This window comes from Hesperophylax consimilis, chromosome 29, assembly GCF_061612785.1.
Source record: "Hesperophylax consimilis isolate HC1 chromosome 29, BYU_Hcon_1.0, whole genome shotgun sequence".
Lineage (NCBI taxonomy): Eukaryota > Metazoa > Arthropoda > Insecta > Trichoptera > Limnephilidae > Hesperophylax > Hesperophylax consimilis.
The window spans coordinates 16,546,324-16,561,098 of NC_142864.1; the positions used below are offsets into that span (position 1 = coordinate 16,546,324).

A 14,775-nucleotide genomic window follows, 5' to 3' on the forward strand; every position below is an offset into this window, starting at 1 on the left:
ACAACCCTTACGTAGATGGCGATAAGGTTTTAATTCCCGCTTAACACCATCCGCTTGTTTTGATTTATGCAAGAAACAAAAAGTGCCTTTTATTTTATTTTATCCATGTACAGGCATAAATATTAAATTTTTTTCCGATTTTTTTATAAATTACTTAATTTGCCACATTATACAATAAAATCATAACCGAAAATGGGTTCGTAAGTAGGAGATTTTGAACTTTAAAGCAGTTTTCATAGGTCTTATACATTATTTTTTTCTGTACTTATAAAAAGACTTATCTGAAAAATACTCGATTATTTTAAAGGCCAAGATGTATTCTACTCGCAGTATTTAATTAAAGCATCTGAAACATTTCTAGACCACCAAATTTTCAAACCAAAAACACATGATTTTGCATTACTACGTATGGCATCGTCTTAATCACTAGGAATCAACATCTACTAAGAATGTATCTAAATTTTCACATGTTTTTTGTTGTTGTCTTTAATATTTCTTGGATAACCCAAGTAATTTGATTTTTTTTTATCCAATTTGTCTTTTTGCCTTTTATAACAATGGTTTTAGATTTGCCTATGTCACTGTTAGGTGGTATTCTGCTCAATGGTCGAACATAAACAGAATTGACAAAATTAAGTGATTGATAACCGGATCTTAGATAATTTGGACGTAGAGCGGATGAACAAAAAAGGAGTGTCAGAAGAAAATATTTCGAGCAAGAGAATGTGAACAAAAAAATTGGAAACAGATTTATTAAAAATCTCTTGAAATTATTCGTAATTCGGTTAAAAATGGGATTGCAGGCCGTTTCCTGATAAACTTTTAGCACATTCCTGATATATCGGAACACGTGTACACATGCACCTGCACCATGCCTTGATTATATATAATGATGAAATGTGAAAATATTATAATTTTTATTAATACGTGTTCCGACATTGAATTCCTCTTTTACTAAAAGTTTAACTGAAAAGTTCTATCTGCCAATGCTTTAGTTGCATTAAAAGATATACTGAGAATTTTTTCATGCCTATAACATATTAAATAGCAGAACAAAACGTGTTTTTAATTATTTTCGGAGCTTACTTTGCGATTTTTTTTTCTATCTAAGGAAATTTCATATAATTAACGTTTCGGCATAATGAATTTATAGATATTGTCTTCAATAATAACATATATTATTTTGGAACTAAAAAACGAGAGTTAACGAGAAACTTGTTATAAATCGGTAGAAAATGTGTATGCGGGGGTTAATGAAATTAGCAATATGTTTTATCCGTGTACAAACAGAGGGTGAAATTCAACACACCTATAAAAAGTAATATAAATTCATAAAAAGTGATGAAACAAAATCCAGATAAAATAAGTTATGAAAGCTATCGGTTAGGTTTATAGGTTAGTTTTTTCCTCGCTTTTAATTACTATATCACTTTTTAAAGATGTGTTGAAATTTCTTTGTCTTGAGTTATCGTGATATAATTTTATTTATTTGTTATTTGTCGTGTTATTCTTTGACACACTTCAAAATAATGGTTTGCGATCTCTGATATACAGGCACTAGGGTATCTGCGGTCGCTTTGGAGGCAAGCAAGAAATAATGAATAAATGCAGGAATACGTAATTAATTTATTTAAAAAAAAACTATTGTCAAGCGCCTCACTTCTAACATGTATTCTTGTAGTGCCCTTCGCGTGCTTAGGATATTTCGAAATCATAATTGGAACATGAATTCAGATTAAAAAAATAATTGTAAAAATAACGAGTGACTCAAAACAATGAGATATCTCGATTGTTTGAAGAGCCAATATGAATTAGATTTATAAAACTGGGTAGAAGATAGCAAATCACTCAAAAGGCTTATGTGTAATAATCCTGCAGGATATAGGAGTTTTCGAAGACCTAAACTTAGGTAGCTGAAAGACAACAATGTATCCTTTGGCATAATTAGATAATTGTTTATAATTAATCAGAAAGACCCAAAGAACTAAAATTAAAGACATTAAAAAGAGGAAGAGAAAAAGGTGACTTGATTTAAACTTTCAAAATTTAATCTGAACATTGTAGTTACCCTGGTATTGAAGAAATCTTCAAAACCAACACAAATACCGAGTTAACAAAACTGTATTACTTATATTTATGTCATGTAAAAGCCATATTATAAATAAATAAATGTAAATCTTCGTTGTTACTAAAAAAAAGTACACACCTTTTGCATTCAATCCTAGGAAACATTTACTTTCAAATAGGGTATTGGAAGCATTGAACAAACTTCTACAATAATAATATTCATCGATTTAGGCTCGTTTAAAATCAATTTACACCTCCATTTGGAGAGAATGAAGAGCTGTGATTGTGTAATCATATACAGCCCATCAGTAGAATGCTGCCTGCTTATTGATTAATAATAATAATTAATTGAAGGGAGTGACAAGAGACCGTTGAGAGTCGAGACGTTTCCAAGAGACTATAGCATCAATAAAGACGAATGTGACACAAATTAGAGAAGTGTAAATACTATAGAAGTATTAAAAATAGTTGGTCCCATATTCTAGTTGGACAAGTCTGGCTATATACTCGTAAGTATATATTAACAAGGTACGGTATTATATATTACGTCATTGGTTGTAAAAGAAAAGCAAATGTTGTAGTAAAATAGGGGACATTTTAGGAAGCTCTACGTCCAAAACTGGAAGCAAGATGGCTTATGGAGAAGATTGAATAGAGTAATTATTTGAATCCATTCTTACGGTGTTGTTAATTCAATGCACGACTTAAGTTTTCAAGATGACTTGAGATTGATGGCTGGCAGTCTGGAAGCATTCAAAGTCTGCATAGAATATTCAAGAATTTTAAGCTTTAAGCCACTGTATTTTAACGCAGGTGGTTATAATAGTACTTTGAAGTATTTTGTGGTTGGAAGAGTCAGGTGGAACGGTTTCACTGGTGCATTCTTTGCACGCATGGGTGCACAAGACAAAAGGGACACAGGGAATTAAATAAAACACACGGAAAAGTAACCATTGTTGTTTTTGTTATTGTTAGTTTAATTCTGGAGTGACCACTAACGAAATGCATAAAGATGGACTCAGATTTAACAATTTTACAACCCGAAACTTTTGGTTCTTAGTTCTGTGAAATATTTGAGGGACTTGATGATTTAATCATTTGGGACACTGACTCTATAACAGAAACAACGTCGATTGTTTTGTATACTACACTTTTTCTACTATTCATTTCATGTAGCATCATAAAATCCACATCGTCACTATTAAAAAAATACATTATGTCGACATTAACTCAACTCTGTATCCTATTTCAGTGCAAAGATAATGCTTTGAGTCTCATCGGGCATCCCCGACTTCTTCTACTATTCAAACCGATCTCTAAATACTCCTTACACTAATAAGAACAAATTTTGAGATTTTCTACGAAATCGGTGCAGTAGTTTTTGAGTCTGTACGGGACAAACAAACCAAAAAATATATAATTTTTATATACAGGGTTTTCCAATAAGAGGTGTTATTTTGAATAGCCCGCTATTTCAGTAGATGTTACTTTTGAAGCTGTCATTTTTTGACATTTGACAAGTAGAAACTACGTCATTTTTTATTTATTTTTTTATTGTTGCTACATTATTTTACAATATTTATATTCTAATTCAGTAATGTTGGCCTCACTGGGTTGTTTACCCGTGCTGAGGCCCCCATTTTATAATGTAAGAATTTATACATTTAAAAATAAAACAACATTAAAATAAAGATAAATTTAAACTAAAAATAAAGCTTAAAAATTAAAATATAATTATCACACTAAAAGAAAAATATTAAAAGAGAATGGAAATCGGCATTTATAATGATTTATGTGTTTGTGCGTGTTGCGTGTTTTATATATTTTTTGTGTTGTGTGTATATGTTTTATTCTTTTATGTCATGGAATTTTGGTAATATTGTCTTTTTTGTTCTTTAATCCATTTTTTTATTTTGTGTTTGAATTTATTTTTATTTTCCTCAATTTTTGTTTCAAGTGGAACACTGTTGAATGCTTTAATAGCGTAGTATTTATGGTGTCTTTGTCCAAAGGTAGTGTTTACCGTCGGAGTTTTTATGTTTTCTTTGTACGCTTATCTGACCGGTCTATTAGTGATATTTTGTGTTTGTTGGGGTTTGTTTTTTTGGTCGAAAATGTAGTTTAGTAGTGTTTTAACATATAATTGGCGTATATCAAGTACGTCACAGCTTTTAAATATTAAAAAATTAATAAAAATGGAACAATAAATGCTTCAACAACGCATTTAAATTATTAAAATTCACTTGAGTGAATCAAATGCAAATAATCTTGAGTGATGAGGCCCATTTCCACCTCGGTTGCTTCGTCAATAAGCAAAATTTTCATATCTGGAGCTCGGAAAACCCAAGAGTTATTGTTGAAAAGCCTCTTTATCATCAACGTGTGACTGTTTGGTTCAGTTTATGGTCCGGCGGAGTCATTGGACCTTACTTTTTTGAAAATGAGGCTCGAGCAATAGTTACGGTGAATGGATTGCGCTATCGAGAGATGATTAATGATTTTTTATGGCCGTAATTAGATTGTATTAATCTGGACTACGTTTACTTTCAACAAGACGGTGCTACGTGCCACACAAGCAACGAAACCATTGATCTTTTACGATTGAATATCAAAATAACACCTCTTATTGTAAAATCCTTTACATACATATATAAAAAAATTATAATGAAATAACAGGATACGTCGATATGACCGACTGCCTTAAAAATATATATAACAATGACAAGAAATGTGAATTTCAAAGATACGAAACTTCAAAAGGTTTTAAATCATTTTCTTTGTCTTCATCATTATCTTATACCAAAATTGTTTTGCAATGTTTTGTAACATTCTTTTAACGGATTATACGTTTCCTTTTTCTAAAAGTTCAAGCAGATTTATTGAACTTAGTGATATCATGTTTAGATTCAAAGTTCATGTTGAAATGTTAAACGCTGTAACATTTTGATTTGGTATAATCTGTATCATGATTTAATGACAAAACAACTTTATGATGGCGAGAAAATATGTATTTTGATTTGGTGATGCAATAAAAAAAATCTAAGGTAATTTTTTTTACTAAAGCGTATTAATATCAGGTTATCTGGAAAACTCGATTCAGATAGCGCTATGTCGTTGGATATCATTTGTATGATATGACAGATGGCGCTATGTCGTTGGATATCATTTGTATGATATGACAGATGGCGCCATGTCGTTGGATATCATTTGTATGATATGACAGATGGCGCTATGTCGTTGGATATCATTTGTATGATATTACAGATGGCGCTATGTCGTTGGATATCATTTGTATGATATGACAGATGGCGCCATGTCGTTGGATATCATTTGTATGATATGACAGATGGCGCCATGTCGTTGGATATCATTTGTATGATATGACAGATGGCGCTATGTCGTTGGATATCATTTGTATGATATGACAGATGGCGCTATGTCGTTGGATATCATGTGTATGATATGACAGCTATGTGATAATATTTATAAAGGAAGACTTAATTTGTTTATAACCACAATCTATTTCGATTTTCAATTTTTAATTTAGAATTAACAGCACAAGTCACATTTCCATAAATTATATATTATTGACAGTCGTAGCACAATATATGTAGAAAGAAGAAAGAAAAGAAAAATTATATAAGTAAACGAGACAAAATAAATAAAAATATACACTAGAACAAAGTTAACAAACTAAATGAAGAAACATAAATCCTATTATGCAGCGATCTCGGTAAAATATGCACTGATAAAATGTTTAATTAATACTGCATTATACTTAAATACAGACATATTAAAAACATCAGCTAACATAGCATTAGCGTTGCCAATGATGTGTAATATATTTATAATAGAACTGTAGCCTGAAATCGTAGTATACTTGTCTCTATAGGGATAGATAATTAATAGGGAACTGAACTCGTTTTGAAATAGTGCTTATTTATATTTATATCGCTGTTGAAATATCTTTCTATAAAATTATAACAGATTCCAAAGACATCACCGAGTTTTCTCAAATGTGTATTGCAAAAACGAGATTTTTATATTGTTTTTTTTTTTATATTTGCATTTTCAACATTTTTCTTAACTGTTCAGCACTACGGATGGGATGTTTCAAAGAATTTGAACAATTCTTCAAATTACAAAGTTAATTTTTAATTACTGTGAAAGATTTTTAAAGTTATATTATTATTTCGGTTCTATCTAGCCTACAATGATATAATGAGAATTTGAATAGGATTTTCACAGAACCCGAAAATGAGCGTTTAAATTTGATTAATTTTTTAAATTCTATGAAACAACCAATCTTAAGTGTTGAACGGTTAAAAAAATGATGAAAATGCAAATATAAAAAAACACCAGTATAAAATTATGCCATGCCCTATGGGGATAAATGGACAATACAACATTTAGATATTTGTGTTAAGCTTCTAGATTTGAATATAAAGCGTGGTGTTTTCCCTTTCCAACACTGTTTAGATCATATTTCTCACCATAACTGTGAGAGGGATAGAACGATTTCAATGAGATCATATAACTGTTTTCAAAAGCGAACTAATTAGCCAGAGGGGTTTTAAGTACCCACTTACAAAACTTGTGATTGCAGTGGCAACATTGGTTTGGATTTATTAATTACTAATTGACGTGTCCCGGCGTTGATCGGGGACTTATGAATGGTATTCTCGTTAAACCTCTTTCTTCGTGCATCAAGCCTCATTTTACTACACATACTTATTTGATTCGTATCTTCCTCAGGAGTCCCCGAATTTTTCTACCATTTACTTCATATAGTACTGTAGTTATGTTCGGTATTCTTTTTATTAATAAATAACTACGAAATTTGGTTGAAGCGGTTTTTAATAATACATGCGAAAACAATAATTAAACATAGAAAATACAACAAAATGATTTACGAAAGGAAGGTTCGAGAATGTTCCAAAGCGCGTCACGTAGGCAAAATAATTCGATCTCGATTTCGCGGTTGCTGGTACTGTACTGAACATTTCTTTCACATTGTCGCTTACCTAGGTGGAAAATTAAACATTTTTACCAAATCTACATTGTTACCAGTAAAAAAAACTACATTATTTCCACTTTAATTCGACTACATATCTGACTCAGTTAAGATATTATTAGTCTTCCACGGGCGTCACAGGCTTTTTTTTACATCCAAATCACTTTCTAAACACTCCTGGCACTAATAAGAACCAATTTTGAAATTTTCATCACATTCGGATGAATTGCATAGAAACGCGTATGGTACAGACAAAGGAAGATAATTTTTAATATATTTAATAGGAGAGAAAATTAGAAACGTACTTTTTTGGACAAGAGGTCTACTATTCACCGAATTACTAGATAATAAAATAGGTTATACATTGATTGACAAGTAGTAGTTAGGTAATAATTGCAAATTGTTGTAATTAATAGTTTGAATTTGTAAGTAATATTGATAGCTATAGGCAATTAGTTTACTCTGGTCAATTAGTTGCATATTTTAACAAGGCCGATCGCTCATTATTATATAACCAATCATTACTGTGTAATATTAACTAAACTGATTGATTTTTTAAATGTAATGATCGATGACCATTCATGTTTCATCATCGTTGCTTATCTTTTTAGACTAGTAATTTAATATAACGCAATTTTTCCGTGATAAAATCCGTATTCCCTGTTCAAGGTTGATTAAAGCAGCATGAGAACGAATCGTTTCTCGGACTAACTCATATGTATAACTCAACTGGTTAACTAACTCGTTTTTTCATCTTCAAGACCGGCATTTATACCTTATCCAGCCTTACAACGCTGCCTAACCAGATGGTGACATAGTTCCCTCGTCTTTACACCGTATTAACTTGTAAAGAGACCCATAAAAAAATATTACAAAAAATAATGAACACGAATTGTAAAACGAACTGTCTGCATCGGTTTTTCCTCCCGCCTTTAACCCCCAACAGCCCTTTACTTTACCCGCTTCAGAACGTCACCCAACTGGGTGGTGATATGTATCCCCGATTGTTATGTCTGGGCGAGTGTGGATGAGTGCAAGCGAGATCGAATGCTTGCAAGTTTTTATAAAAGGCGATGCACGTTAGTTGTGCGCCCTCTTTTGTTACAAGCAGCTCCCCAATAAATATCAGTACATGATCAAGTATCATTATTGTGTACCACCTTCACCCGCTACAATAATACTCAGCCTTTACACCACATTGGCACGAGCTACATATGGCATACATTACACCGATATAGTTGTAGTTTACAGTTGAGTTCTAGCATGATTTTCTGCTCTTTCTAATATTCTTTTGTATATATGTATACAGGGTGTATCTACACGTACCCGACGAACTTTAACCAGCTTTTCCTTAGCACATTTGGAGTAAAAAATGTTATGGGCACTTTGCTGTCCGGTAACATTTTTTTTCAATTAAAAACAAAAAATGATAAAAAAATCCACACTCCGTCACTGTCATTGGCATTGTTTCTCGTGTTCAACAGCTGTTATTAGCAAGTGTGTCAAAAAGCGTGTTCGGTCTTTCATACACACTAAATGATAATAGCTAAAAATGAGACGAATGGTGCCATGCCATTTCGTTGTGATCGTAAAAGCGCGCTAATGTAGGTACGTACGTATATTATTCAACGAAAATCGAATAAAATATTGCCAGGTGGGTTTTCAAACTTTGACAAAGGATAAAAAATACAAAAGGTGGTGACATGTGGTGAAAATATGAATTTTTTTTTATTAAAAAAAATGTTACAGGACAGCAAAGTGCCCATAAAATTTTTTACTCCAAATGTGCTAAGGAATAGCTGGTTAAAGTTTGTCGGGTACGTGCCGATACACCCTGTATAATATGTGTAACGCTTACTTTGAGTCACATTATATACACTTGTTTTACCTCCCTTTCTTAATTTGTAATTCGGTCATAGGTGGTACCACCTATTTCAACCAACGCATAGCACTTCTTACAACTAGGAAGTAATAGAACGCCAAGCTCCAACTGATGCAACATAGATAGATACATCTTCTATAATTTAGGAGTTACGACCATGAACCAAGAAGGTCTAAAATTTACAATTTAGATTATAAACAAATCGTATTTATCAACCTTGATTCTTTATAGGTAGATGGTCAGTTGGTACATTTAATAAACGTGGGAATTGAGGAACAGAGTTCTACATCTCATCTCTAAATAATATAAAATAAAGTCGCTATCAGCGTCTGTCTGTTTGTGTGCTTAGTTCTTCTAAACTACGCAACGGATTTCTATAGGGTTTTCGTTATATTTTAGAAAATTTCTTCCGAAAGGTTTACATATATGATACGTGCAAATTATATTTATAGAAAGTAGAAAAAAGTCGATGTTTTATGTGCATAATCAAATATATATTTTCGTGCACTACATTGCTAACGTAGGCTAAACCTTATGAGATACGTGAAAATAATGTACTACGGAGTTGTATATCTTAAAAAGGCCTACAAAAAAGTGAGCCGTGGAATATGTCTATATCTTTAGGATAACCCCTAGCAACGCCGGACATGTCAGCTAGTATATATATATATAAATGAATGTTTCTTTGTTTGTGCACTATATACTCCAAAACTATTGGTCCTATTTCGCTGAAAATTTCAAGGTTTGTTCTTATAGGTGCCTAGAGTGTTTAGAGAGTAGTTTGAATTGTAGGAGAAGTCGGAGACGACCGTGGAAGACTTTACACACTGTCGCAGCACTCGATTAAGTTACGGAGTTGAATCACCTTTCCGACAAAACATAATAAATCCTTGTTCTCTAACTTAGCGGTATAGTATTTTTTTTTTATAGTTAATACCTCACAAGAGTCCCAACTGCTCCCGTCTGGAGCCAGTGAGACTATGGCATCCCCAATTGGGGGATGTTGTGAGGCTGAAGGTAAGTAGGGAAGGGAAAGAGGAAGATGGGGAAGTACCTGGCTATTCAGATCTAGTCACTAAACACGGCTAAAGCCATTTGGAGCAACGTTTCAATTCTGAATGGTGGTCTTACACCAGGGCGATACTGGTAGTATCTTTCACTCTGGAACGTGCCGCAAATATAGGTACTATATATTATTTTAATTAATTAATTGTGAAATAACACAAATCAATCAAATAAAATTTATTTGCGCACGCCGGGTTCGAACCCGCGACCTTCGGAATGGCAGTCCAATGCGTTACCACTGGACTATGCCGGCCGTCATATGTAAATAGTATGTAAATAATTAATTAGTGTAATCTATTTACTAGTAATTTCTCAAAATTTTCAACTGCTTATAATTCTCTAACTTCTCCATCCTCTTCTTGCAACCCAAAATAGCCATACATCATTTTTCTTTTTTATATTATAGTATAGATTATAGATTATGTATAGATTCTATGTCCGCAAACTGTAAAATTCACCCGCCATAACACAGGGTCATCCCTAGCATGGAGGGTGAAAAATCACAAAAAACCACATGTACTCTCTTAATCATGTATCAATAAAATAAATAAATAAATAAATAAATAAAATAAATTAGAAACGATATAATAGAGTTTTTTAAGTAACAAATTGGTATACTGTTATGAATGGTATAAATAGTCAGGAACCTCCGAAGAAGACTTAACGCATTATCGCTGAACTGAATTGAGATTCGGAGTTGAATTACAGTCGATATAATTTAGTGTTTTAACAGCAACAATGTGAATTTAATGATACTACAAGAAGTGAATGGTATCGAATGTCTGGGACGGCCGAAGAATCATATTATTAATGAGGCGTACGCAATGAACGAAGGGGCGTACAGAGAATATATGACCTGGAAGTGAATGGATGAAGAATTCGAGGACGCCTTAAAAAGATAAAACTTTTTTTTTTAAATTATAAATATTTTAGTCATTTGTACATCGAAGTTTACAAATGTCTATTTTGTTATTAATTACATACATACATTAAAAAAACGCATGTTCTTTAAATTAATATAGCTCCAATAATCTAGGTTAAATCTATCAACTTTTGCAGACTTTGTGATTTGCAAATAGAAAATAATTTTGACTATGAAAATTACAGGTATTGAACAGTTAAATAGCTGAAATTATATATTTTTTAAATCATTTTTTAATCTAACTTATAATATTTAATTGCATCTGCGTAATATATATAATTAAATATTACTTATGCGAATTACGTAGGGGTACGAAGTCGTAAGAGACAATATAATATAATAACAACCTGTGTTCAAGACCTTGAATATATAATCAATTCGTTTTGACTTCCGTGAAATTTTCGCTTCGCTCAAGTAAATGCTAAGAAATAACGTTTTCAAGGTTAGATGGGTGATATTTAAAAAGTAATAAATGTCCATCTTGAGTTAATTATTGGTCATTTTTGTTGTATATTTAAATAAAGGAAATGTACTAGTTTTACTAATCGTTTCGTTTACTTGTTTAATTGTATTAAATTTAGTTTTACATGACGTTTGGTAACTTGTGGAAACATTTGTGGAGGTACTAATAATTTTTTTTTTTAAAGTTTGATTTTTATTTTTATGTTACACGGCACAAGTCCCAACTGCCCGGAGTAAGTGTAACTATGCGATCCCCACTTGGGAACAGTAGTGATTGGAATTATCTGTCTTTCAGTGACCGGATAAATCATCAAAATGATAATTCATCACATCTTTAAAAAGTTATATAAAGTCATGGATAGTGATGAAACAAAAAATGTATTACCTGGGTTATGTAGGTTAGGTTAGGCTAGGTTTAATTTTTTTTTTGTTCATCGTTTCTAATGATTTTATATCACTGTGTTGAATTATCATGGAACCCTGTCTTTCAGATCTTGTTATACGAAAAAAAATAAGAATTGCTAATTTATTAAGAATCTCTTCAAGTCATTGGTACTTTGGTTAAAAGCGGGATTGCAGGCCTTAAAGAATGAATAAACAGGTTTCCTGATAAACTTTTAGTAAAATACAAATACGTTATCTCAATGTCGGAGCACGTGTTACTGAAAATCCTAAATTTACACATTTCTAAAAGTAATCAGGAAAAGACCTGCAATCCGGTTTCAGATCCAATCCGTAATCAGATTACCAACAATTTGAAAAGATTTTTAACAAATTCAAAACTCCTTGTAAATAAATTTACATGAAATCTTTATTTTAGATAATTAAATTTAGGTTACTTCACAAGAGAGATACTGAGAGTATCTTCCATCCATGTATCCTACATTACGCCTACAGCACAAAAATATACATTTTACACATTTTTTTGCCTGGTATGTTACTTCATAATTAAATGAAAGCAAGAAACGTAAGAATACAAAAAAAAACACTTTAATCAACGAACCCGCTTACAGTGTACCTACGACGAAAAAAAGTACAAATCTATTTTAAATATAATAAAACTTATAAACGTATAACTTACCTTGGCATAAAATAACTCCCGCCAGAAGAAAAACCACCAAAATCGCCATGTTTCCCTGGAAAAATTTCCTCCTTTCTGTGGACGCCATATTTGTTTTTATAAATCCTATTCAACTGTCTAAAAAATCACTTTTCACTACCAGTTTCAATAAAAGTCACAATCAATTATTATTATTAACTGTTTCACCGCCCTACGAGCACGAAACATCTTTCGTAACAAATAAAAGTCAACATTTCACTAAATTACCAAAAAAAACACTGAAAAAAATCGAATTTATTCGTTTTCCGCGCACTTTTGACAGCTGGCTCCGATTCAGTGTTGCTATTGCGCAGAAAACCTTTTCCTTAAGGAATTTTCGTCACTTTTTTCACTTGGTAACACTTGTTTGGTCCTCGTTGCGTCTTCTTTGAGTAGGAACCTGCGAATGAGAAGAAATACGTTATTTTCGATTATCAGGTTTTGTAAATGTAGGTGGATATACTTGAAGTTCGTGCGGCCAGCGAATTGAGTGAAAGTTGGCCTGGGGACAAATAAATAACACGTATTCATGTGTGGATATGTGTAAAGGTTATAAGTTATAAGCTGTTATACCCAAGCATTGACAGAACATGTGCCGGATTGGCTTTATCACCACAAAAAATGACCTTTTTAAAGTTAGTAGGTTTGTTTATTATTATGTATAGGAGAAGGGGAAGAAAATGGTTGGTCTAAGTCAAAGTAACCAATCGTTCTTCTTCTTGGGCAAACCCAAATCAGCAGAAGAAGAGGAAGCAGGGGTAGGCATAGAGTACGGACCGCAAATCATCTCGGTCTTAGCACACACTCCTTGCCTCATTCACATTCATACTCGTCACATACAAACTCTTCTATTATTCTGACTCTTGACATGGCCCGACTCAAGTATCTGATTCACTTGATGGTATCATGTCTTCCTCGGATGTCCCCGAATTCTCCGACCATTCACATTTGCGTCATATATTCTCCTCACAATCCTTTCTTTGTTCATTTGCTCTACGTGCCGCAACCATCTGAGCGTTCCTTTCTTAATCTTACTCATTACGTTCACTTCAGTCTTGCATTCTTTGCATTTCTCCACATTTCTCACACGATAAATGCGAAACCTTATAACCTGTATGTAATATTCAATGTTATAGTCAAATTCTAATAAAAATCAGTTATTATTGCTGTTTAGAGCTTTGAGATATACTTCAATCCATAATTCGAAGTTTTAAGTAGTAATATTAAAACGGGATTGCAGGCCGTTTCCTCAAGATCTTTTAGTAAATTATTAACATATCAGAACACGAGCTGATGCAACTGCGTTTGTCTTGATAATACATAATGACGAAATGCGAAAATATTAGAATTTTCATGTAACACGTGTTCCGATTTCGTGATTATACGTCCGTATCTTACCAAAAGTTTGTCAGGAAACCTGTCAATTCACTCGTGAAGGGCCTGCGACCTCGTTTTAACTGAATTTATTCTAATTTGAAGATATTCTTAATAAATTAGCAAAACTCATTTTTCTCCGTTTATAAAATCTAAAATCTAAATATATAAAGAATCAGCCAGCGTATGTTTGTGCTCGCAAAACAAATTTGATCAAAGTTTGTTTTTATTAGTTACATGAGTGATTAGATAGTGGTTTTTATGGTAAAGGGTTTTATAATAAGAGGTGTTATTTTGGATAGCCCGCTATTTCGGTAGATGTTACTTTTGAAGCTGTCATTTTTTGACATTTGACAAGTAAAAACTACGCTTTTAATAAAAATGGAACGATACACGCTTCAACAAGCATTGAAATTATTAAAATTCACTTTAGTGAATCAAATGCAAATCATCTTGATTGATGAGGCCCATTTCCACCTCGGTGGCTTCGTCAAAAAGCAAAATCGTCGCATCTGGTGCTCGGAAAACCCAAAAATTATTGTTGAAAAGCCTCTTTATCCTCAAAAGATGACTGTTTCGTGCGATTTATGGTCCGGCGGAGTCATTGGACCTTACTTTTTTGAAAATGAGGCTGGCGAAACAGTTACCGTGAATGGATTGCGCTATCGAGAGATGATTAATGATTTTTTAATGGCTGGAATTGGATGGTATTGATCTGAACAACGTTTACTTTCAACGAGACGGCGTTACGTGCCACACAAGCAACAAAACCATTGATCTTTTACAATTGAATATAAAATTAACACCTCTTATTGGAAAACCCTGTAGAATAGGTCTGGGATGCCATATCGCAATATCTTTGCACCGGAATGTGTCGAGTTAAAGTCGAA

General features: G+C 32.6%; 1 protein-coding gene across 1 annotated transcript in view; it reads right to left on the reverse strand.

The window, feature by feature from the left end:
- LOC149409921 (uncharacterized) overlaps positions 1 to 14,775 on the reverse strand; it is a 230,721-nt gene that overhangs the window by 175,713 nt on the left and 40,233 nt on the right. Inside the window, exon 2 of the mRNA XM_089649118.1 lies at positions 12,494 to 12,911. Coding sequence (XP_089505244.1) covers positions 12,494 to 12,581 — 88 coding nt within the window. The 5' untranslated portion in view covers positions 12,582 to 12,911. The remainder of the gene's footprint in view (positions 1 to 12,493; positions 12,912 to 14,775) is intronic.